At 40.1% G+C, this 27,203-nt stretch overlaps 1 protein-coding gene across 3 annotated transcripts in view; it reads right to left on the bottom strand.

The window, feature by feature from the left end:
• The window catches only part of NBEA (neurobeachin), a 510,074-nt gene extending 483,325 nt beyond the window's left edge, over positions 1-26,749 (bottom strand). For all 3 annotated transcript variants that reach the window (XM_056329059.1, XM_056329057.1, XM_056329058.1), the window contains exon 1: positions 25,736-26,749. In XM_056329059.1, the coding sequence (XP_056185034.1) occupies positions 25,736-26,020 (285 nt within the window). In that variant the 5' untranslated portion in view covers positions 26,021-26,749. The remainder of the gene's footprint in view (positions 1-25,735) is intronic.
• Between the last annotated feature and the right edge of the window lie 454 nt (positions 26,750-27,203).

Raw genomic sequence — 27,203 nt, 5'->3', positions numbered from 1 at the left:
CCATGGCCCACAGAGCCAGTGCCAGCTGGCTCTGAGAGGGACCCACCGCTGGCCAAGGCTGAGCCCATCAGTGACAGTGGTAGCACCTCTGTGACAGCGTATTGAGAAGGAAAAAATAAAAACCAAAAATCTGAGCCAGCAAGAGACAGGAGTGAGACTCTGTGTGAGTAACAAGTCTGCAGACACCAAGGTCAGTGCAGGAGGGGCAGGGAGGCTCCAGGCGCTGGAGCAGAGATTCCTCTGCAGCCCATGGTGAAGCCCACGGTGAGGCAGGCTGTGCCCCTCAGCCCATGGAGGTCCACGGTGGAGCAGGTCTCCAGCTGCAGTCTGTGGAGGACCCCACACCAGAGCAGATGGGTGCCTGAAGGATGCTGTGACCCAAGGGAAGACCATGCTGAAGTAGGTTTGCTGGCAGGACTTGTGACCCTGTGGGGGACCCACGGTGGAACAGTCTGTTCCTGAAGGACGGCACCCCGTGGGAGGGATCCACGCTGGAGCAGCTCATGAAGAACTGCAGCCCCTGGGAAGGATGCACACTGGAGAAGTTCATAGAGGACTGTCTCCTGTGGGAGGGACCCCGTGCTGGAGCAGGGCAGGAGTGTGAGGAGGAAGGAGCAGCAGAGACAGTGTGTGATGAACTGACCGTAACCCCCATTCCCTGTTTCCCTGCACTGCTCGGGGAGAGGAGGTAGAGAAACGGGGAATTAAGTTAAGCCCAGGAAGAAGGGAAGGGTGGGGAGAAGGTGTTTTTCTGATTTGAACGGTAATAAATTAAACTAATTTCCCTAAGTTGAGTCTGTTTTGTGACAGTAATTGCTGAGTGACCTCCCTGTCCCTATCGCGACCCAGGAACCTTTTGTTGTACTTCCTCTCCCCTGCCTGGTTGAGGATGGGAATGATAGAGCAGCTTTGGTGGGCAACTGGCATTCAGCCAGGGTTAAACCACCACACATGGTAAATGCCATCTAAATCCATCTTCATAATGCATTTGGTCACATTCATGTGACCACTGTTCAGTTAATACCTATGTCAACACACTGCTTAGTAGCAGGATTAGTCTCAAAGGTGTGAATAACACCCTGAACTGAATTTTGATGCCAATTCATAAAAGCAGGTTAGGCTAATCACAAACAACTAAACCAAAAAGATTGAAAAAAGTTCTCAAAATTAGGAGAACTAAGCTAGAAAAGTTATAAAACTATTTGACCAGATCCGTATGCAAGTAAAGGCACTGAAAAATAGCCACAATCTGTCCACATTCAAGACTGAACCATTAAAACCAAACAACTTCTCACACCTAGGCAACAAAATGCTGTATCTCTGCTTCAGTGTAATTTACTTTGCAAAAATCACAGTAAATTACAGGAGTTGCCATGAGAAATACTAAAGATTTAACAAAGGCCAAACAACTTCCTTTTGAATTCTACCAGGAACCAAGGGAATATGGAAAAATAGCAGCACCTTGAGATGCCGTTTAAAAAGATCAAAACCAACAAACTAGTACCTCTTTGCTCCCAAACATTTTCACAATAGAATCATAGAAAGGAACAGAAAACCTGACATTTAAAGTACTTTAATATTTATGAATAAAAAATAAGCACATTTTGAAGCACTAATATAGATAGACATATAGGTCCTCACGCCCTGTATAAGGCAACAGAGGAGTTTTATCCTACTTTCCAATAATGACAGCTATATAACCATCAGGAAAAAATACCACATAAATGAAAACTTTTGATAAATTACCAAAGTTCGGTATGTCATCCAATAAACAATGTCATGGTAACAAACTTACAGGTAGTTAAGTCCAGTCAAGAATCAAGGTAGCATCACTGCTAGGTTCTGAGGATGTCACTACAGAAACAATCTCAGCTACTTGTCAGCGACCAATTTAATCCAAATCAGGTTTGTGTGAATCTTCCAATTACATTTTAATAATGGCCGTCAAGTCTTCCCAGTATTCTCTTTCCACTGAAAAAATGGTTGTAAAATTTAGTTCTTGTAAAATAGTCTCATCCCTACACCGTCATTGTGATTACTTCTGACAAAAGGATTTAACCAGTATCAGCAGGGATGCAAGGCCTAGTAAGACAGAAGGAGCAAGTAAACAAAACCGATCAGCATTTGCTCCATGTATCACATACTTAAGCGGGGGCGGGGGGGAAGGGGGGATGGAACGAAACAGTATGTTTTCAAAATTAGGGGATTTAAAACTAAGGGATTATGACTTCAATCTGTTCCAGCAAGCTCGTGAACAAGAAACCCAAAAAACAAAGAGTAGTTAAGATCGAAAGGTATAATTCTAGAAAACACTATTCACTGCAGCTAAAAACTGAAACACTGGGCTTAAAACATCCTTCAATTCATTGTATATTTTTTTCTGTTTAGCTATGGAGTAATTTCCTACAAGGAATAAGTAAATTAGGACTCTTCAGTTTGAAGAAGGCATCTGAGGAAAAAAAAATGAGACCTGTAAAATTTTGGGTAGTGCAGTCAAAAATCAACAGCTCTTGAAATGTAAGAGCTAAGGCATATCACATTAAAGTGAGAGAAGGTAGGTTTAAAAATAAATAACTATGTAATCAGTTTTATAATTCCTTCCCACAGGAATATACGCTAAAACACATTTTACGTATGTACAAAGGCAGCAGTGAATTTCATTGGAGGGGGAAAAGAAATGCATCAACCAATGCTCACTACAAAGGTGGCACCTAAGAAGTCTCAGAGCCATGTTTTGCTAGTGGCTACAACAGCATTAGTAAAAGGCTTCATTACATGCTTTCCCTGCTCTTATACTATTCCCTATGCACCCACTCTTGAAAAACAGTATACTTGACTAGACGGGTTTTTGGTGCAACTTGGCATAACCAGTGTGTTCTAAGCCACCATATTTTAATGAAAACAATCACAATTCTCCTGTGAAAGGAGATGCTTGCAGTCCCAAAATAACTAAATAAAATCTACAGTGAAAGAGGCACAATGAAACACCCTGTTGAGGAATTAACATCTGTACTGACAGACTCTGGCTACTTACTTTCCCAGAGCACATACAAATCTCATTTGGTAAAGGCATCAGCATTTCCTACCATTTATATTCTTGTAGTGGACTCTTAACACATGGCTTTAAATGCATACCGAAGCGCACACACACACATGAAACAGCATCTTTAGACATTTTAAACCAGCACTTACTGAGGAAGAATGCAGAAGGCCATGCACACAAAATTACATATAAAAGGATGTGTTGGGTCTGGCTGAGATGGAGTTAATTTTCCCCATAGCAGCCTTCTTAGTGCTGTGCTTTCTATTTGTAGCTAGAAAGGTACTGATAACACACCAGTGTTTTGGCCACTGCTGAGCAGTGCTCCCACAGCATCAAGGCTGTCCCTCCAACAACTGCCCCTCCCCACACCCAAAGGCCAGTAGACTGGGAGTGGGCAACATCTTGGGAGGGGACATAGCCAGGACAGCTGACCCAATACAACCAAAAGGATATTCCATACCATATGGCATCTGCTCAGCAAAAACAAGATATGAGAAAGGAGCAGGAGGAGGGGGGCATTCCTTATTATGATGCTTGTCTTTGAGAGCAACCACTATGCACGCTGAAGCCCTATTTTTTGACAAGTGGCTGGATATCACCTGCTCTGACGGGAAGCAGAGAAATCTTCTGTTTTCCTTTGCTTCCACACACAGCCTTTTTGCTTTTGATTTACTAAACTGCCTTTATCTTGACGCACAAGTTCTCTCCATGTTATTTTCTCTCCCCCTCCCCAACCTGCCCTGCTGAGGAGGGGAGTGACAGAGCAGCTTTGTGGGCACTTGGCATCCAGCCAAGGTAAACCCATCACAAAGGAAATGGGGGGGGGGGAGGAGGATCACTTTATTCCCCTCCAAAAATACATCTTCCACTTAAATATACAATTTTTACTGAAAACATCAAATCATAATGGAATTAAATATGCAGTTTCCAGAGTTTTTCTCATTTTGACCATGAAAAAGGTATTATCACTCTGAAGGTTCTGAAAACTGTATTGCTTTTAAACAATGGAGTGAAGACTGTAATGCATGGTTAGCATGACTCTAAACATAACATTTAGCTTCTCCCTCTTACAATCCCCATAATACCGATTAAATCACTCATTTACGTTTGGTTAACAGCAGGATCCCTGCAGCAGAGGACAGTGTAACAGTTTAGTTTTCCCAGACAAACACAGTTTGAATTCTTACACTATTCAGATGCAAAACTTCTCATAAATAAATAAACAGCTCAACATCTTGTAGGGAATGAATTTTATAATGGGAAAATGCAGACTAAACTGAAGAAAATCTAGAGTAAGAAGTAATCAAACTGATAATCTTTACTTTTGACTAAGAAAAGGTAGATGTAAAATTTTGACCATACTTTAACAGTGCTAACTGGGCAAAAAGGTTCTTAACATCTCTGTTTAATCATCAGGTAGGAAATGAGGACTGGTAACTAGTGCACCAAATGGAAAAAAAAATATCTATAAAAATAGATGAGAAGGAAAAACCTAGATTATGCCTACACAGTTCACAGCATCATAGTTCATACCATCATAGTTCATGAGATCAGTTGTGTGCTTTTGAAGCAAATCATCTAGATTTCTCCATTTTGAATGTGGATGCTTCAGTTCACATCACAACATGATCTTGGAGTGCACCAATTATATTTCAGATAACTAAAATGAAAGATGCACTCCAGGAGTACACATAAAAATCAGCCCGGGGAAATCCAGATCTTCAAAAATAAATTGTGTTTCAGTTGCTAAAAAAACAGGACCAAAGTAAAACTACTCCATAGTAACTTCCCCTGAAATGCATCATGTGGATGTCAGGTCCTCTGCACCAACTGTGCTGCTTTTCAGAATCCATGGTACTAGCAATGATAGCTAATGTGAGATCTTTTCTCACTCTGATAAAGGTTATCTGGAAAACAAGACAGCTACATTCCAAAGAAGCAATCAAGGTCTACCCACAGGCAAGTATCAAAAAAGATTTGTAGGATCCTGACATATCCAGCCCTCTTCCACTAACACTGTCGCATCACTGGGTTACCAGCAGCTCATCTGCATTAGCCAAAGGACAAAATTAATTCCTAGGTGATACTGATCTCAGTAAAACATCTTGGTTCTTGTAATGCTACAGGTTTCATAAAAGGAAAGATGAAGTTCCCAATTTGGCACCCATAAGCTAACTGTAATCACACATACACAAAAATAACTGTCTATAATTTTCATTTATTTATTTTTAAACCCGTAAGGCACAAACACATTGGGTGGTTCTAAGAGAAATAACAATCCTTGCATAGTATTTTGTGAAATCACAAGCCACTGGAACCATTTTTCAGAATCTGTGCAGAAAGTTATTGCAAAACTGCTCTGCCAAAAAAGCATTGTTATTGGGTATTTTTTGATTACACACAGCTTGACAGAAAAGAGAAAGAAGCTCCATGCAGCAACCTTTTGATGCCCAGTAAGGCGAATTCTCCAACTTTGTACTGAATCTATTTCCATGGCTTTGTATAAAGTCTTGACACAACAGAATACAACTTGAATTTCTTCCAGAAAAAAAATATCTGTACTTCAAAACACACAGTAATTTAAACACCTTGGTTTTTCGTGGCAAGAAGGTAATTTCCCTAGATCCAAGATAGAGAGGAAAGCCTCTGACTGAGAGGCAGATAAAAAAATAGAAATAAGTTACGCTCATCTGAAGAGAAATTTAGTCATGACCCTCACTGAGGACGAGTGATCTGATTTTTTATTCTTACTGGAGAAAAAGCCAGCATAACAGTAACCTGCCATTAAATCTAGGAGTTCTTCCAGTGGAGACAGAAGTTTACTGAAAAGGTAAAACAATATACGGATTGCAAGGGGCAGAAAACATACCATACAAGCTACCTGACAGAATTAAGCAACTTACTATCCCTACATGGAAGGAGTATGGGAGAGAACAAAGAGTAGGTCAAGGAAGAGCTGATGCTGGACAGCTTCAACACAGCAGACCTCAGTGCACTTTACAACCTGAGAAGCATCCTAATCTGTTGACAACCACCACCCATGAGGAAGACTCATGCTTGACTCTGGTTCACTTAGTGGAATCCATACAGCCCTTATGTGTTTTTAAACAGGTTTAGGGAAAAAAAGGTACCTAGTGTAAAAAATCCATTTCACAAGGGAAATTACGTTCAGCTAAGAGATGCCCCTTCACCATCTGACTAAGCAGGTCCTGAGGGAACACAACAGATTTACAAATCCTAGCTAACAAGCTTAACTGACTGAAACAGCAATGGCAACCTAAGCTTCCCCACACAGTGACAAGCAGGGTCACAAGCACTTCATCTCACTCTTCTCCCTCCCCTCTCCCCCCTTAAACTACATTAGAACTTCAGTCACCGAGGAATTAAGAGAAACACATCAGAGAACACTGACTAAGGCCCTTGAGTAGATTGGGTACACGCTCTATTTGGGCCCTCAATGAGGAACAGATCCCACAGAAACAGATCCTCAAAAAAGACATGAAGGACAGCTTATAGCTCCTATTTATATCACCTAAGCAAATAAAGTACCAATCTCTCATTTGCCAGAGAGTGCTCATAGAATCATGGAATGAGTTGGGTTAGAAGAGACCTTTAAAGATACTCAAGTTCAAGCTCCCTGCCATGGGCAGGGACACCTTCCACTAGACCAGGTTGCTCAAAGCCCTCTCCAGCCTGACCCTGAACACTCTAATGATGGGGCATCCACAGCTCCTCTGGACAATGTTTCAGGGTCTGACCACATTCATCGTGAAGAATTTCTTCCTCATATTCAATCAAAACCTACCCTCTTTTCAGTTTAAAACCATTCCCCCATCCTGTCACTACACCCCTTGGTACAAAGTCTTCCTCCATCTTTCTTATAAGATCTTTTAAGCTCTCTCGTAAGTTCATCGCTTCCATAAAGGAAACTTCCGAGACAGAAGCATACTTTGCACTGCTGTTGATCATGGTCTTTGTTGCTTGGGACTGATTGTTAACTGTGAATGTACTCATCTTGTCTCTGATCTTAGCTTGCTATCCTGAAGTCAGCTTGGGTCAGGGATAAAATGGCAGCCTGTATATGCATGACCACTTGTAGCGGGCATCTTTTCTGGTCCCTCTGTGCCCAAATAAACTTTTGTCCTTCTATGTCCACATACCTTCAGAGTGCTGCTGGCACAGTTCTTTTGAGGTTCCTTTCTCCACAAAACAATGGCATGACCATCAGACCATGTGAAATAGTAAGTTTTTCCTTCCAGGCTGGTTGCCATTTATCTGCTGATTTGGAGAGCTTATTCATGTAGCTAGAGCAACATGGGCCTATCAACACTATAGAAAGAGGTTTTGCACTAATATAGTGTAACTTTGGTAAGGAGCATGTGCTAGGCATTTAGCTTGTGTCACAGCTTTATAAATACTGAAACTGAGAAATCACTGATTACTGAAGATTCCCCCCTCCCCCCCCCCCCCCCCATCTTTTCCTTCCCATAAACCATTTATTTAAAGTTAAAGGAGGAGCCTTCACAGATCTCTTTTAGCACTTAAATATTTTAACTTCTTGATAAATGTAGGAGTTCCAAAAGATGTTTAGTACCATACCTGAACATTTAAAACCAATCTGCAATTCAGTTGGTAATCTAAGCGTGCAAGATACATGTTAACAGTACAAGACCTCACCTGTCAGCACTGGTTCTTTGGCTAAGGAAATACTTAAAAGGGTTTAAAGGATTTCTTTTACACTGATGACCGAGAAATTTGGAACAGATTTTTTGGAACTGTATAAAACCCACCTTTCAAAGTTACTCTGGTTCTTAAATCTGCCCTCCTCAATAAAACGTAACTGCTGAAGAGCTCAAGTAATGTTCAAAAAATAGTGCTTGGACAATCTCCACCACACATTTACTCCACCAATTATTTACCAGACAATGATGGCCTATATCACACTTTGTGAAGGGGGGAGGGAGAAGTAAAAAAAAAAATAATTCTTAAATATAGGAAAGGCAACTAAAACTGCTGGGAAAAATCATACACATTTATTTTTCCTTTAAAAATGAAAAGGTTGTATTTGCATCTATGTTGCTGTATTAAGATGTGTATTTACTTGATTTGTATAAATCTGCAAGTAAAACGTATTCCCCTTGTTGTATCAGATGCTATTTACACACAGTTGAAAATGTTCATTGAAAACATCCCTTTGAGCAAAATGAATTATAGCAATTAATCTTCATGACCAGAAAGACTTTTTAATTAGAACTTCTTTGCATAGTTTCTCATCTGGTTTTAAAACTCCTGTTTTTTACTTCTACAGTACATGGGCATCTAGTGAAGTATGATTTTGCTGTTCAGCAGTGATTAAAAAAAAAAAAATAAAATCCATGAAGGTAGAAATACAATCCACCATGACAGGGCAAAAATAAATTAACTTTTCCCCTTTATTGATGCTGCCTAAAATCCAGCATTCTCTCACAAGTGAAAAATTGCATTAGTAATCTAATTCTAGCCCTTCATAGATCTGCCTATCACAAATCAAGCTGGAGAGAAAACTTTCACAGACTATACCCAGAGCTGAGATTTCCTGATACCCCCTTAGTATTCCACTGTGCAAATAACCTTCTTTGAACTAAAAAATAAAGCTGGTTATTCTAAAAGACTGGTATTCTAAGTTTAAAAAACAATTACTTCCAGTCAAGTGAGATTGTTTCATTATATGTTTGGAGTTTTAGTTTGTTGTTATTACTTCCATTAAAATGCTATTTTATTATGTTTATTGTTAAGAATAGTATTTTAAAGAAATGCAAAAAAGCTCCAAACAAACAACAAAATCACCCCACAGTTCCAAAACTGATTTTTTGTTGTTCTATATGAAAAGTAGTAGATTTAATGTAAGCACATCAAGGATTTTTATGGAAAGAAGTATTTTGCTAAAATACCCCAACCAGAAGAAATACTTCACACTTCAAAAGTTGTAAACATTATTTGAAAATTATGTTTTTATTTTAAGGAATGTAGAGCTAGAAATATATGCATATTTTTCATTTCCATAAAATCCATAAAAAACAATTAGCCCCAAATCCTGTAAGAACAGGCACAGCTTTGATGTTTATGAAAATTTAAGAAAATGTAATCTGTTTGCTCAGGATAAAAGACTGTGGCAGCCCTACTTTCATTCAATAAGTAATAACACACACTTTGAAGAATTATTTAAAATAAGAATTTTGAAACAAATAAGAATAATTCTAGCTACAGAGAAACTGCAATAGTGAAGCTATGGCAGCTGAAGGGAGAACATATGTAAATCTAGTCAAATGGGCCTACAAAAAGGAAAAGAAAAATGAAACAGACAAAGCTTGCTTCAGATATTTGGTTTCTGTTTTCTTCACTAACAATATCTACCCAGTACTTGACAAATACACTCATTGAAATGCATCTTCAATATTTGTTCTCCATGAAATTTGAATTGTTACTTAATTTGAAAGTAAAGCCATAACCCATTGTGACATCACTCATGAGAAGGATTACAGTGAACTTTACTACTGCAGATCAAAAAGAAACTTTAAAATGCAATCGTATTTAGATAGTGAAGATGTAAAGTATTTAAAAAGTTAATCTTTAAGTACATTAATTCAAATTTCCTTTTTTTTTTCAGAATTCAAAATTCTGAAGAAAGGAAAGTCCAACCAACTGAACAATGACAAAGAAATCACTGGCCAATAAATGCCTAAAACAATTAATAGCGCCTCACTAAACAGATATGCAGTGAATGCGTAGTTTTTAAAATTTTTTTTTTTTTTACTGTAAAAAGCTCTGTAGAGCTTCTTCATCTTAAAGGAGCATATTTTATTCACCTATAAGCAATGGGTCACCAATGCAAGCAACCAAGAAGAGCCATGAATCTACGCTGTTGAGGACAATAAGACCTTTAAGGTCCGATAAAGCCATATTTTTTAAACAAGCAACCTTTAACATTTTTGAAAGGAAAGCCAAGTCTTTTTATGTATGTGAATAATAAAAAAAAAAGCACAGTATTTGGAAGGTATCAGATTTTTAGATCTGCATGTTTTCTGTCATGCCCTCCTCCAAAGCCTACACTTGAATACATACTTTCTCAGTTTTGACTACCACTAATAAGAGGCCTTCCATTCTAAATTGTTCTGTGAGTCATGATTTAACATTCTGTAACTGATCTAAGGCTCTTTCTTCCCCTTCCCCCCATCCCCCCCATCCCCCCCCCCCCCCCCCCGATTTTAACCAACCTTCATAGTTCATCTTTAAGGCTTCAAAGCTGGATAACAACATCTACATTAACATTTTTTTCATACCACAGAAGTGCCTCAAAATGCTTATATTTACATTTATAATTTACTGATGCTCACTAGGCATTCCATTTTCTTTCATTTTTGCCATGAATTTTTAAACAAGAAAAGATGATCCAACCAAACAATTTGTGTGCAGTTCAATGGTAGTTTGCAATTAAATGTGCCAGGCATCTGTGTAAGTCTTAACAGGCCCTGTGCACGGAAAAAAGGAATGGTCCTGCAATTTAAAAAGCACACAAAATTAAACAACGTTAATCTCATCTACACAAAGAAAAAAAATCTTAGGTAAGCATCCATGGTCTAATTACCAAATTCAGATAAAGACCATCAAATGTTTCCAGGTAGAACACACACACATATACTGGTCTCTAGCAATGAGCCAAAACAGAAAATACTATATGACAGTGATAAGAAAGATGGAGTTCAAACATTGCCTTGATCCTTTCTTCTATTAAAAAAAATAAAAAAATAAAAGGAAAATCTTCAACTCTTCCAGTTAAAAAAAGAAATCTCATAGTAACTGTGTCATGGAAGTATGATTCTTAACTGAAAATTAGCTGGATGCATTTTGAACACATCCAGAACCAATAAACAAAACACATGAAGATCCTGTTCATTTGTTACATGTAAATTGTAACTTACCATTCAACCACCATAACAGATAAATTTGTTGTCTCCTATACAGGGGAGTTTTAGATACCAGTACCTGTCTGATTGACTTGAAAAAGAAAACATCTGATTTCTTCTTTTAATACACAATTATAATATTCCAAGCCAGGGTAAAACATCTCAACCACTATGAACTGTCCACAAGAACAGTTAGTCTTCTTTCTATTCAGCCAAGGACTTAAAAAGCACAATGTAGTTATGAGATACAAACCCTACAAGACCCAAGTTCTGAGCCTTTTGTGAAAGCTGGGCATGCATTTCCAGTGGATATGTCACACAAGGGGGGGTAGTTAGGAGGAAATAATCCCTAGATGTGTAAGTAAAAGCTATAAAGCATGAAATGTAAGCACTTTCATCCACATTGCATTGAAGTAGAATGTGGGATTAGTGACACAAACAGTTTAATACAAGCTGTTCACTGGTAACGCTGTCCTCCAGGATGTCTCTAAATAGCTTCACGTGTATGAAGAGAGGCATCAGCAATGTGCACGAGAGAACAAGCCGACTCCTCTTTGTCAAACAAGACTTTTCAGAGCTGGCAGTGAAGTTGCTGAAGAGCTACATGTCACTGCCAGTTCTTTCAACTAGTCAGAATCCATTGGTTTTATCAGAAATGGCAACACATCTAGGACAGCCAGTATGCATAACTAAACCTTGTTCATCACCTGAAAGTATCAATCACATTTTTTTAATTGTATCTCACCACTGCATATGTCAACACAATGAAGAAACTCCACAGATTTCAAAAGGTGAAAATCAGCTGCTTTTGAAATACAGAGAAATTAATAGTAGAGTACATAGATCAATCTCTGCATAAAACATTAATTCTGTTTACAACTAACAAATGAAAATACTTAACCACACAGGTCTTGTGTACCTCCTTAAGAACTGTATTTCAAAATGTTTCTACCACTTAAAACCTATCTCTCTGTGGTGGACTGACCTTGGCTGGATACCAGGTGTCCACCAAAGCCGCTCTATCACTCCCCTTCTTCAGCAGGACAGGGGAAGAAAAATACAATGAAAGGCTCAAGGGCAGAGATAAGGACAGGGAGAGATCACTCACCAATTACTATCATGGGCAAAACAGACTTGACTCGGGGAAATAAGTTTAATTTATTACCATTCAAATCAGAGTAGGATAATAAGAAATAAAACCACAACCTAAAACCAACTTCCCCCAACCCCTCCCCTCTTCCTGGGCTCAGCTGTACTCCCAAATTTTTCACCTTTCTCCCTGCCAGGAGCACAGGGAACAGATGCTGTGGTCAGTTCATCATGCATTGTTTCTGCTGCTCCTTCCTTCTGAGGGGGAGAACTCCTCACACTCTTCCTCTGTTCCAGCGTGGGCGTCCCCATGGGAGACAGTCCACAAATTTCTCCAATGTGAGCTCTTCCCACGGGCTGCAGTTCTTCACAGACTGCTCCAGTCTGGGTGCCCTCAAAGCATCACAATATAGTTTTTTCTATGACATTTTACTCCCCAAAGGTAAGTCTGATGACTTAAAAGTACGTCTCCTTTACAGCTTATTTTGATGCTTATAACAATTAAAGACTTCAGGCAAGTCTTTGTTTTCAGTCACAGTACAAACCTATGGACCTAGAATGGTTACTCTTAACGTACAAATATATGAGAAGAAAAAAAAAAAAACAGTTGAAAAAAAATTAAATACATTACAAGGGAAACTGAACATAGATTAAGAAGCTGGAAGCTACTTACCATACAGCAGTACCAAAATGTACGAACAATTACTGCTAAATGCTACTTTTCTCAATAACTCTCTTGGCTGTGTTAATTTTTAATAATGCTTCAGTAGCCTTTCATTATAGTGTTTAAAAGATCTCATTTTGCTACACTAAGTACAGACTATTTAGTTTGATTTCCATTTTCTAAATAAATAGAAATGCCAAGGAGTTTTTCTTTAGTCAGGATTTTTTTCTAGACCACAAACAATTCCTTCCTATCTCCAGTAAATCTTCCAAGGTTTCTTAAAGGAATTTTAAATTTAAATTCACATTGTCTGGACTTTCAGCTGCAGCTTGTACCACATCCTGCTTGTACAAAGTATACAGTCTCCCCAACAGCTCATACACTATGAAATGCATACATAAGGAAATTTTTAAACCCAAGATTTTTCAAAAACTAATGGAGCAAAAACATACATAGCCAGTTCAGATGTACTGCTTAAGCGAAAAAAACCCAACCCTCATCCTCAAAAATGCCACACATCCAAAAGTCCTAGTACCTAGAAGGAGGTGAGGGAAACACAACATTTGAAGAGATGGTAATGTAGAAAGACGTAACATGACCATGGACACAGTTCAGAAAGCTGAATCCCTATGTTACCAGGCTGACACCATTTCAGTTCAGGTTGCTTAACCAGCTTCCTTACTGAGGAAGCCCTAAAACCTACTGTAACTTCACAAGAAGCATGTGAGAGAGGAATTTTGAAATAGTAATTTAAACAAGGTGCTCCTAAGATTCATCTGACCGCCAGAAAGGATTTAAGATTGTTATCAACACCTCAAGCTTCTTACAGCTTTTTCTGCACATCTGGATAGTATCAGGCTTTGGTACAAGACACATTTAGGACTGATCTCAGCCAGAAGACAATACATTGTATGTGCTGCTCTCTTTCCAGGGTGAAGCAAGTTTTAGCTAAAACAGAGCTCGACTGACTTAGAGTGAGTTGAAAAGCCAGTTATATCATAACTAGTGCAGGAGAAGAGCTCAATTACAAGTATTTACTGCCATTCTAACTTCAGAGGACAGGCTAGAACCACAAATCAAAGCTGTGACAAATGATCCAAGAACTTAAATTTGGACTGTTAAAAAAGAAAGGGCATTTTCTATTTACATACTAAAATCCCTTAACTGCTTTTAGTTTGGTTTTAAGAAAAGGATTTCTTACTTAGAAAATTAAACACTTAACACATTTTGAAGGCCACATGTGGGCTTAGACTCTCTTACTAACAGATGGTGGTAATTCCCTCACACACCTCAAAAATTAATAGAACATCATATAACCAGTCATTTCAAGGTCTCTGTAAATCCAGGTGGACACCGCATCAGTGAAAGAAGATAATCTGTTGTATTCAGAATTTTCCACTCATACTGTTAAGAGGTATTTTTAATGTAAAGCTTCCTTTCAGTGGTACCATTTCTTAGCTAAACTTCACCTAAACAATTAACTTTTTTTGTGTGTGTGTGCTGAGACTTTTAAGAACAGACTCAAATGGAGAAGTATCAACTTAGGCAGTCTAAAGGTTATCAGCTTATATGGTATAGCCTCGTTCAGTTGAAACTTCTGCTTCCCCTCTTCTCACCCTTCCTTTGGATTGTTGCTTTTAATTACACCAAAGTTTCTTAATACATATTTTACATGTATTTGAATTAGTTTGAGCTGCTGGTTTTCTGAAAAAGTGAAAGCTTGCTTAATAAACTATACTTTCAAGTCAGAAAAAGGATTGCAGGCTTCAAAACTATTTTAACTGAACCAGGACATGTAGCAAAGCAAGTAGATCCAAATTTGTTCTTAAATAGAATTTAATCACATTCTATTAGAAATAAAGAGAAAATTTACGTAAGCTATTTTACTATAATTAATTTTCCCTTGTTATAAAACCTGTTTATACTACTAATAAGGGAAATAGTCATGACTGTAACAACTGGGAATGACGTGCTTCTGGGTTTTAGGAAATATCTGTAACTACCAACTTCACTGAAGAACAGTCAATTTTAAACACAGTATCAACTCCTATTCAGTGAGCACTACCTTTAAAATGCCAAATACTTGTACTGAATCAACTATCAAAGACTGACTCCCTCTCAGTGACTAAGCCTAGATATTGTTCCAGTATAATAATAAACACATTGTGACATCATAAGTTACTTCGAATGAAAAAAGTATTTTCTTTAAATGAAGCATGAACTATAAAAATTTTGTTATGCAATCATCTTTGCTTAATATATTACAGTTTCTAAGTTACACAGTCACACCCACAAGAAGTGCTATCAAACATTTAATCTATCAATATTAGACTATATATAAAGTCATTAATCTATTCTTTTCAACAAACTCAATGAAGAACTTCAACAGCTTTGGATCTATACTGAATAACAGGGTGGGTTCTTTTTATTTTTCCTTCTGATGTCAAGCATCTGTAACTTTGAAGACTACGCTAACTACTAAGCTCTTCTAGCTTAATTTCAATTCATTCTGTTTTTTTTTTTAAAGGTAGTATTTATAGTAGTGTTAAGACCCACAAAGTTTCCTTAACTCAGTATTAAGCCACTAATATTGACTTCATACATTTTCAGCAGAATACCAAATATGGCTACATTTTATATTTCTGAAATCCAAGAAAAAAAGATTACCTACAACCATAACTGTGATTTGCAGAACTGACAGACACTCTGGGGTTTGTGTGCTTCATCCAAGGCTATCTATTAACAGGCAGGCACAACAAATGAAAAGCAAACACTCACTTCTGTGGCTTACAGAGGTCTGTTTTCTTTCTTGGCTGCATGTGGTGCAAATTGTCCTTTGCTGGGTTAAGCATTGCAATATTGACTGCATTATTTGTGGTAGGCATTGCAGCTCATACTGTGAGATGAGAAAAAGAGTTGCTGTAATTAAAAGCTTCCCAGACTCCTCCTCCTTTTTGGAAAGGAGCACTATTATCTGCACAAGGAGAATAAAGATCTAAATGTGCAAATGATTAAGGGATTGGAACATCTGACATACAAAGAAAGCCTGAAGAGAGCCGGGATTGTTTAGTTTTAAGAAGAGAAGGTCTGAAAAGATCTTACAAATGTGTATGTGTATTTGTAGGGGGGGTAGAGTGAGCAGGGAGTAGAAACAAGAGAGACAAACTCTTCTCAGTGGCACCCAGTGACAGGAGAAGTAGCAACAGGCACAGAAAACTCCAGTAAAAACTTTACACAGGAGTCTCTCCATCATTAAAAGCATCCAAAACCCAGCCAAGATAAGGCCCCGAGCTACTTGCTCTAGTTGACCCTGCTTTGAGCATAGATTTTTGTCTAGAGATCTCCAGGAGACCCTTCCATTCTCAACCGCTCTACAATTCTTTGGAATTTCTGTGATTCTGCTAGTTTATGAAAGTGCTCTGACAATGAAGCTTCAGGAGGATGTTGTAGTGTTAGCCAAAGAGAAAAACAGAGTGGCATCATCATTAATGTGATTTTGAAAAAAAGGAAAAAAAAATAAAGTAAAAAAAAGTGTGTTCATATGAGCCTAGGACAGTATGTTGAATTTTCTTTTCAGATGAACTCAATTCACTTCGGCCTTGGATAGTCTAACAGTCTCTTGTAAGTATTTCTGCTTTCACATAACGCTCTCTAGGATATCAAAAGATGCAATGGAAGCTGCAACATTTCCATGAGGAACAGAGTGATGAGGAAGTCTTTCAAATGACCTAAAAGGTGCATAAAACAAACCAAACAAACTGGAAGTATACATGCCATAGCTGAAGACACAGAAGCAGCAGCAAAGATTTTTGGAACCCAGAGGCTAAAACATGGGACAGGGGCTCCACAAATCTCTTCAGGAAAAAAAAATAAAAATTTAGAAGAATTAAGTAGCTCCCACCTCTTGAGCATCTTGCTTTGAAGAACTTACTCAGTCCAACAGAGTCTTAACACAAATGTTTTGGTAAGTTTCAGCTATTCAGCATATGAAAACTAAACAGCCAAGTAGCCATCAGTGACAGACAGGACTTGCAAATACCACACACCTTGCCACTTACCAAAACAGATAATGTATTTCACTGGAATAAGAGAAGGAAAAGAGGGGGTGCTGATATTATTTTACAATTTTATGTCATCAGATTTCTTGCTCATGAGGAACATGTTGAGGCAAACAATCATACTGGACATGTAAACACTGAGTTTACAATGAAGCCTTTTGTGGGATCTCTCAAAAGAAAATGACAAAAAGTCACCAACCATGAAAGTATAACACACACGTTAGTAAAGTTTGTTACCTCTTCCCTCTTTCCATAACCTAACATAGCCACAATGCAGCTTTCAGAAGTCCCTTGATAATTTGTTTTGATTCATTTATTAAGATAAAAATTACCATTTGAAGGGGGATGAAGCTGCTTTCTTCCTTACAAAACTGGCTTTTTCTTCTCATTTCAGGGCCCCATTCTCTCAACATTCTGATTCCTGCAATTAAACAGCTGCAGCTAATGCCCTTCTGCAAAGATGCTGAATCCCCAGGTCCATTCTCCAGACCACTGGGAAGCTCATTCTCCCTGCTAACATTCTCAGATATAGTAGTTCACATCTGCTCACATTATGGGGATGCTACACAATTGAAGCCGACAAAACTCTGTAGCGACATTCTTATGTATATGTCCTATTGGAAGGGGCAGACAGCCTTCCCATTCTGCTAACTATAAAACATTCAACTTCAAGCAAGAATGCTCCCATAATTTCAAAGTAATCTCTTTTTCCTTTCTTTGTTGTTTGGTTTTTTTTTTAAAAAAAAATAATTGAAGTTTCATAACACTAAGAGTGACAGGATGATTTTTAGCTCATAATTAAATGAAAAAATATTTTTTGGATGCAGTGAGCTACACAGAGTACTGCTGAAGAGTAAGAGCAAACTCTGATCGGTCAGGCATGAGCAATCCAAGACAGGGCTTGGCTTCAGTCAGTTCATTACTAGCTTGAATGTGTATTTCATGGTTACTATCCTATATTTAATAAAAGCATACCTTACTGTTTTCTATGTGGTAGGAAAGAGTGTATGTTTCAAAGGTTTGTACAGGCTTATTTGTGAAGCAAATGACACACTGTTTCCAAATTCATATTTGTGTTTATAAACATTCAAAGCACTTTGTTTTTACAAAACAAACGAGCAAAAAAATGAAAAAGAAAACAGTTTCAGTGGCTCTTAAAGCAGGCAAAAGTCAATAAAAGTTAGAAAATTGTATGTAACTGGGCATTTGTCACAGAATATAAAGACAAAAAAATGAGATAATGTGAAACTGACTATAATGCCATATTGCTGGTACTGGAGTTACTTTAGAAGGCTCTGCACAAAGAATGATTATTTCCATCCTTCTGTCTACACTTTCGCAGCACCAAAAAGCATGGTATGATAACAATTTCACTTGTAAGTGAATATCTTGCCCTCGCTCACTTTCAGCTAATTCCAAAATCTAATACCTATTCTGCATAGTTAAGGCTTCCAACTGTAAACAAAAGGGCAGTGAAAGAAACATCATTTTCCAAAAATAGCAGTCAAGCATTTGTAAGCTGCTGAATGGCATAAGCAGTATTCACATTTATGCAAGCTTTCAGTGAGTTGTTATATTGGAACAATTTCACTGATGCAACCCAATTTTAAATTAAAGCAGGTTAGTCACATTATACAGTTGCATTAATATAAATGAATCTGCATCACTGGTATAAATCTCAGTAACACCACAACTACTTAGACTTATTTACTGAAATTTATAATTTTCCATGTACTTCAAAAGTAGAACAAACTCTAAAGCATAGAAATTACCAGAATGCAAATTTTAGCAGAATTTAGCAGAAAGTCAGTAGGTTAATCAGAAGGTGAAGTGCTTCTCTTCTGGAAATAACAGATAATCTTTCTCTTAGAGATGAATGTCATTAACAATCTTCATAACTTGAAGTTATGAAACTATAGTTCAAATAGCTGAAATTCATCATAATCCTATAGTTGAAAAAGGTATTTCTATCATTAAGTAGTATGTGACTCTCCACAAATAAACCCTTTTTTTTTAATTGTTCATTATCTTTATAGGTTATCATATATTGAATATAGTATCATTCACAGTATATCCAAGCCAAACCTTTCCAAGGCAGAAGTGGAAGGTAGATCATTAAATTCAAACCTGATGTTTCAAAAGATCTGCTGCCTTTGATTATACAAGCAAGTTCTAAACTTGATTAGGATTTAAAGAAAGCTTAAGGGTTCTGTCTATGCAAGAACTAATAAAACTCCACAATGGGGCATTTACAAAAGTATGAATGGTAATTAAGGATCACATTCCATCACAAAATAAATGGAACTTCATCAACAAACACACACTACTGCACTGACCCTTTGGCCATCAAACAGATAAAAGATACCAGCTAACAACGTAGCTGCAATGATACTTTTCTGTGCAAAGTACTACAATAATGGAAGAGCAACACAAGCTTATTTGAAATGGCACATTCATCAAGACAGGCTAAGATATAAAACCAAAAAAGTGAAGTACCAGGTAATGAACAGGTAAAAGACTGATTTAAAATAGCTTGCATAGCTTATTAAGTTAATGCAGTGTGTTAGTACTGTACACAGTGTATATCAGGATAAAAAAGTCTTAGTATTGGTACTAACCCCATCACAGATTTCATTCCACTTTGACTAAACTCAGTATGGCATGAAAGGGGAACAAACACCTCAGTAAGAATTCTGAGATGATTATGCAGTATTTCGGTGTTGGGTTTTAGTTTGTTTTTTGTTGGTTGGTTGGTTGTTTTTAAGGATGTAATATAGACAGTGATTCATGTATTTGAAACATACAAGTGGAGACACCGAAAAGCATTAACATGAAAGAAAAAACTGCATCATGGCCTCCTAGACAAACCTCATGGTTGTAATGAGCCATGCCCCTTGACTTCTACCCCTTTGAATACCCATCTGAAAGCCAAGATTCAGGGGAGGACAGTGAGGGAAAATATGGAGAAGAGAGAAAGATTAGTATATAAATGAATATACAGCTAAATGCTTAGTCTTATAAAACACGTGGTTTAAATGGGGAATCAGGCCACAATTTTGTAAAAATAGTATCCTGATAGAGAAAGGTGCTAACCCTTTGCTTGATGCAAAGGGATAAAACATAGGTAGGGTCTGAGGTGGGAGTAGGGGAAAAAGCCAAAGATCTGAGGTGTTTATTAATACCAATCTTGGAACTTTATTACTTCAGTGTGACAAAAATAATAAAAAGCCTCTAGGTGTTCACCTCCTTTATAATCCATGAACTGAATCCTGTACAGACAAGTAAGATGTAAAGCTAAAAAAAAAAAAAAAAAAAAAAAGCTGTTCAGAGTTAAGTGATAAGGAATATTCAGTGATATGCTCACCATTACAAATTTTAAAAAGTTATCACCTATACAAGTCTATCAATCCATCATACCAGATCCACAGTAGATTCCAGGCCACCTGCTGAGATACCACTATTGCTTCATGACTGTTACAAGGACTGAATAAACTTGCCACCCATAAACACCTACTTGTCAAAGATTAGAAAGAAAAAGGCAAAAGTAATCAGTTATACTATAAGAAATTAAGTGAACATTCAGTCATACAAATATTTTTTGTAACCAAAACTAATTTTTCCATGAAAGTATTTGATAATGACTATTAGATAAGGAAAACAACTACAGTACTCAAGTAGCTGCCCATGGAACGCTACTACAAACTCTCACACTGGAGGATACTGCTCTTTTCATACAGCTCTGGCAGCTTCTACAGTAACATCCAGACATAGCTTACTATGGGTAGTACAAGAGCAGGATAGAAAGGAACTAGTGGGACAGACAGTAACTTGGACAAGGACTGCCACCACCAGTTGAATATTACCTAAAACAAAACTCACACACACAAGAAAAAAAAAAGAAAAAAAGAACAACTTCAAAATTCCCCCAAACTTTGCATTCTTGAATAATACTGTCTATCAGCAGAGAAATATACTACAAAAACAGGAAGTCTTCTAGTCTTCTACCAAGAAAATGGAATAAGATTCTCAAGCCTGCAAAGCTAGTTCCACAAAAAAACCCAGAAGTCATATGATGGAGGCTACAGCTCAACACCCATGCTATCTCAGAGTACAACAGCATCCAACGAACAAAAGTGATTCTTCCTCCCCACACAACAGTGGAACTGTGTCACAGGATGTTTCAGCAACCAAAACTGTAAATTGATTCAAAGAACTCAAATATCAAAAGCCAGCTTTAGCTTAAGACGACACTGAAATGTCTGAAGAAAATACGTGATTTCTTTTTTTCTTACATATCCCTCCCTTTTCATTTTTCCTTATAACTACTACTATGGAAAGCCTGTAAAGCAAGAAGGATCTCTCACATAACCCAACCCATTTGGCTCTGAAGCTGCAAATGCCACACCTAGAAGTGCACAACATGACAGAGCACTAAAAAATGGCTTACCTCTTCTGATGGGTAACTAGCACTGAAGTAGGATGGAATAGCCAAGAAAAGTGTGGGCTGTAGTCAACAAGAACAGCAAGAGACTTTTTGAACTACGCCTGGTGTTTGACCTACTTCTTACAAGCACTCTCTAGCCTGACAAAACATATATAAAAGGTTTCGAGATTGGACAAGGACAACCCTGGTCAGCTACACCCGTATCAGATTGAAATCTCTTTAAATCTCTATCTAATCTGTTCAAGATGCATAGGCAAAACAAGCTGCATGTGTCAGCACCAGTCATATTTTTTTAGTACCAGTCAGCTTCCTGCTCACCCTTCTTATTTTGCACTGCCACAGAATCAGCACTACAAAACTCAAAATAAAAAATTCTAGGAATTTCAAACCGGAACAGAGAAAGCTTTCTAAAAGCTAAGAAACAATGCAATTCACATACTCACGTTGGATGAAAGCTGGCCAGATAAGAGACAGTTCAAAAACACACTGAAGGAAAAATTCCCCAAGACCATTAAAATACTGGAAAAGCAGAGAATTAAGGAAGAAAGTCAGTAAAAATAATGAAAGGAAAGGCCATCTGAGATGTATTATAGAAAAACTAATTAAAGCCATATGTGGAAATGTTGCACTAGAAAATAAATGGAACAAAAATACACCTGAAGTAGTGGACAGACTGACCCACTTCCACCTTAATATCATATTTGCTGGAGCACATGGTGCAGAACTTTATATAAATATCCATCTAACACATATTGTAAGTACAAAAGGGTATCAAGAAGCAAAGGCACTACAGAGAATAACAATAAGCACATCTACCATAGCAATAACAACATCTTTGACAGTACCCTAAGAAAACGAATAGTGCTGTTGAAAGGGGAAAGGCCTCCTCACCAATAGAAGCACCGAACTGGTGTCAAAATATCCCCAAAGAGAAATCACTAAGCAATTAAAGGATTATGTTGTTTGCAAGGACAGACTTTTCCAGTTCGGTGCTTTGCAGTACACAAGGGTCAGTGAACACACATCTCTGAGACAGCATGCTGAACCTGGGACTTCAGATTAAACTCATGGACCAAAATCAAAACAAGCACCATCACAGAAGAACACATAAGGTACAATGAGGAGTTTCCTCCTACTTCTGGAAATGTAAAAAGAATACAATATTCTAAACGATCATTTTAGAAAAGTGTTTTAGAAAAGCTCATACTCTTAATATCTTCTGACCTTCACAATATTAAAACTAGCAGGTGTTTTTTTTAAGGATAATAATTAGTTCATAGGCATCGCCTATAAAGGGCTGAATCCTCTCTCCATTGTGTCTTTCACTGTAATATTAAACAATGAAAAGTAACACAAGCAATACTAGAAACTCTTACCAAGTGATACTCAATTAAACCAATTCACCAGTGTAACAGAACTTTGAACACAGTGGGTTCAGAGGAAAAGAAGCGTCACTAAGAAAAGCATCAAGAGAATCAACTAATCCCATGAACAGCACAGGCATACCCAGGAACAATAGACTGTCTTGAGTTGAAAGTCAACTGTTAAAATCTAGCAAAGCTGAAAATCCAACAACATATTAGACACAGAAAAGGATTTTCAGCACTGCATAAAAAGCACTTCATCACCTCACAGATACAAGAAATCACTGTGTCCATCAACATCAGAAGGTACCACATGAACAAAGTGAAATGCAGTAACAGAGACCACAGTGTGAGGCCACCAAAAACAAACATTTAAAAGGTAAAAACCGTCCAAGAGAAACCCTAAGTGGAAAACTTAACAGGAAAGAAGAGTGACCATCTCCATGAGAAGGGCAAGCCAAGCCAAAGTTTTGTCTCAGACATTTGCTGCTGCTTCCACACAGATGCAGGAAGAATGAACAGACTTATTGAAGCTTTACAGGGAAGAGCACAGTAATCTCAGATAAGAAAATAAAAAAGTATCTCAATTATTAACTTCTGATTCTCTCCAATAATAAAAGAAGTGTCAGCCATGCAGAATTCCAACACCAAAAAGCTATTACCAAACGGCTTATAGATGCCCAATATGGTATAGTGTAGGTTAAGTCTCTGAGAGAAATATAACCTATCAACTGACACATCAAACTGAGATCAGCTCTTTAAGCACTGTCCACTCAGTATCACATTTGCACCAAAGTCATTCAGAAATACTAAAAGTACAGGCTGAAGGAATACAGAAAAAAAAAGCCAACAAAAACTATCAAGTTCTGTCCACCTCCACTCACCCCACAAATAATGTTTCTAAAACACAAAACTGCATTTCAAGTTGCCATTAAAACCCTTAATACAGAATCAGATAACATTTAGGTTTTTAGGGATATGCCGTCAGCCTCACTTTGTATCTGCCATATCCACTGTGTTTGTTTCACACGCAAGTAAATTAAGTTTCAGATACACAAGCATTAAGTTTGAGACATTCACTGCCCTGACAAGAAAAAAGATTAGCAGACACAATATAACCTCTCTCTGCTGTGGGAATACTGACTACTGTATATTAGAGTCCATCTGTTAAGTAATGACTGATCCAGAATGCATCGCTACTGCAGCAGACTCCCAAGCAGTTTCAAATTCATATATGTCTCCTGACGCTGAGAGGACTGTTAAACATTCGTATTTATTTTTAAGTATAAGCACAGTTCTCAGAAATAGGAACTAATTAGGAGGTTGATCTCATACACAAGCACTGTATTTCCTCCACACAAATACCAAAACACATTCTTACCTTCCCCCCTCCCTCCCCCGGCAAAGACAAGCCAATGTTAGTCCAGTTGCTGATGCATTAACAGCCAGAATTAAAATAAGCTTAAGTATCAGTAAGAAGAATGAAAGAAGAAAGAAAACCAGAAAAGGATTAAACATCTTTGTATCTGTCATGATCTATACAAAGCCAGTTAATAAAATAACTACATGTCATTCCCTTATCTCTAGTGCTACTTTTACAGGAATGGGTAATAATCCAATAAAGTTATGATGACTTGTACCACACTTGTAAAAAAAAAAAAATATATATATATACAAATCAGTTTCAGTTAAGTCACAAACAGCTTGTAGAAAGGAGTAGGAAATATACCAGATTATTGTTTTGACATACTCACAAAACTACAAAGGCTTTAACCCTGTGTGTTCAGATAAGCCATAAATATTAAAATGATCTGACCAAATCATGTCTTTCCCTGCATGCTGCAGCTTTTCCATTCAGTCTGTGCTAGGTCAAATGCAAATAACTGTCAAACAGAAGAATACATCCTTTTAAAGTGTCTGAAACAAAATATTTTTTACATGACTTTGTACAAAATGAGTGGAGGTTAGAAGCATTAAACTCATTTGAAACAAAGGCATTTTCAATTAATTGCCATTTAGTTTTGAGCAGTCATTATTCTATGCTATTTTACATGCAAAAATTGAGGATATTTCATTGACTGAACTGCTTTAAAAGCTCTGCTGCAGCAAATCTTGCATTCAGGAGCAGCACCAAATTGCACATAATTGAAAGTGATTCATTTTTAGATCCACTCGTTTGGCTTTTGTAGGTTCCTCAGGCTTTGGTGTAGGTAGCGCAAAAACATTAAGTCATACAGTCCTGCAGTAACTCTTTCACTCCATGAAGTAAGCAGATGACTAAGGAGCTACATTTTAGCATCTTCTCTCCCTTTCAAGCTATTTACTGGTGTAAAACAGTTACCTCGCAGAGCACAGACCTTAAATAAAATTAGCAACAGCACTCACTTTGCGGACAAGAATGTGTTTTGGAAAGTACGGCGGATTATTAAGACATGAGGAACCCAATACAATACTGCAATACAACTAACTATTACAGACGTTAAAGCATATTAAATCCTTTCAAAGATCTCCCTCCTCCTACCCCGTCTACATAAAATACTCAACTAGCTCTGAGCTAACAGGGTTAAACCCTTCACATGCTTCAACCACTATAAAAAGCTACCAGCTCGGTCTGGTTTTGTTTTTTTTTTAATGTTTTCCCATTAAAAACAGATACTACAGACATGCCACTCTTTCTCCAGTGAGGAAGCCTCCAGGTTATCAGGCAGCATCCAGAACCCCAAACTGCAAATTAATCTCGTTTTTTACACCGTGAATTGCCCACACTCCGGTTCTGCAGGAGCAGGCAGTGGGAAGGGGGGCAGCGGCCTGCCCGTGCCAGGCAGGGTCCTGCCTGGAGTTCAGGGAGCGCCCAGGGGGCTGCTGCTGCCACACGCGCCAGAGGAGCGGGTCGAGGTATCGAGGAGGAGGGAGAGGAAGGCACTAGAGGAGTTTGGGATGGAAAGATGGTCGGAGAAGGGCCGTACGTGTCGGAGGGACGCAGGGGCTGGGAAAATGAAGGTCCCTTTCGGGCTGCACAGGGGCGGGGGGCGCAGGGCGCAGCCCCGGGAGGAGGTGGGCTGCGGGAGCCGGTGCCCAGGGGCCCTCTGCCCGCCGGGGCGTCACCGGGGCGGGGTGCCGGGCCGCTTACCAGGTTCAGCACCGTCTCCACGATGTCCCGGTTGCTGACCTCCCCGACCTGGATGAGTCCGATGAGGACGGCGAATTTCATCCGGATGTTGCGGATCGGCACCGACGGGTTAATCATCCCCGCGGGCAGCACCACGGACCCGGAGCCCGACGCCCTCAGCTCCCCCATCACCGCGACGCTGCTGCTGCTGCTGCTGCCGCCGCCTCCGCCTCCACCGCCGGCCCCGACGGAGATGAGTCCCGCGGGCTGCGGGTCCGGCCCCGACACCGGCTTCTCGCTCGCCATTTACCCCCCGCCGTTACCGGCACCTGCCGCCGCCGCCTCCCCGCCCGGCCGGGCCAAGCCTCGCATCCACCGCAGTCGCACCCGGCGGGGCCGCAGGGAGCCGGCCCGAGGCGCAGGCACCGTCCCAGGAGCCGCTCCCCCGCTCCGCTATAATGAGGGATTATTATGGGCGCCGATGCCCCGTTAGCCGAAGGCTGCCCGGCCGCGGCCGCCTCCCCGCCGCGGGGCAGGAGCAGCGGGCGCCGCCGCGCGCGGCGCGGCCCGGCGGGGACAAGCGGCGCGCGGGGCTGACGGCGGCGCGAGCGATCGCCGCCGCTGCTGCTGCTGCTGCTGCTGTTGTTGTAGAGCCGAAACCGCCGCCGCTCACGCCGCCATGTTGCCGCCCCCTGCCTGCGGTAGCCGCTAGGGCGCCTGCGCCGAGCCCGTCGGGGGGAGTGGCCGGGCCGGGGCCCCCCAGCCGGCCGGGAGACAGGTGAGCAGGTGCACGGGAGCCGCGCTGCTGCCGCCGCGGCGAGAGGGGCCGCGCTGAGGCACGGGGCCGCCGCCTCCCGCCGGGATTGCCGCCCGGCCCCGCCCGCCCGCTCCCGGGAGGTTACGCAACGCCGCCCGAAGTGACAGGGTGGCGCCCGCCCGCTTCGACGCGGGGCCGCCCCCCGGCCCAGCGCCCGGCCTCGCCCCGCTGCCCTCGGGCGCCCCCTGCGGGCGGGGCGGGCCGGGCCGCCGCGCAGCCACTCGGGTGGCCTGCGGAGCTACAGGCGGGGCCGCGGCGGTGGGCGCCCGCTGCCAGCCGCGGGCCGCCGTCGGCGGGAGGTGTTCCCGCTGGCCTGGCGCTGGAGCCTGCCGGTGAGGGGCCCAGCAGCGCCCCGGCCGGCAGCCGGAGCAGGGCCTGCTGGGCTCCCCGGGCGGTTCCCGCCGTGGCCATCCTCTGTGGCCTCCGCCGTGCCTTTCCCACCGCGGTCCCACGCGGTTCAGTGAGGAGTGGCTGGGCTGGCACCTCTCGCGGTGGGTTTCTTCAGTAGCTTTAGTGTTAGCGAGTGGCCAGGTTTGGGTGAGGGTGGCTGGGGTTGTGCAGGGGCTCCTGAGCTGTGATCCCCTTGAGCATAGGGAGGGACAGGGGAAACCGTGGGGTCTGCCAGCCCAAGAGCCTACGTGCTGCTGGTGAAGGAGAGGGGTGCTTTCCAAA

Source organism: Falco biarmicus, chromosome 2 (genome assembly GCF_023638135.1).
Source record: "Falco biarmicus isolate bFalBia1 chromosome 2, bFalBia1.pri, whole genome shotgun sequence".
In the NCBI taxonomy this organism is placed as follows: domain Eukaryota; kingdom Metazoa; phylum Chordata; class Aves; order Falconiformes; family Falconidae; genus Falco; species Falco biarmicus.
Note: the sequence above shows the minus strand (reverse complement) of the source record. Positions and strands in the feature narration are given on the sequence as shown.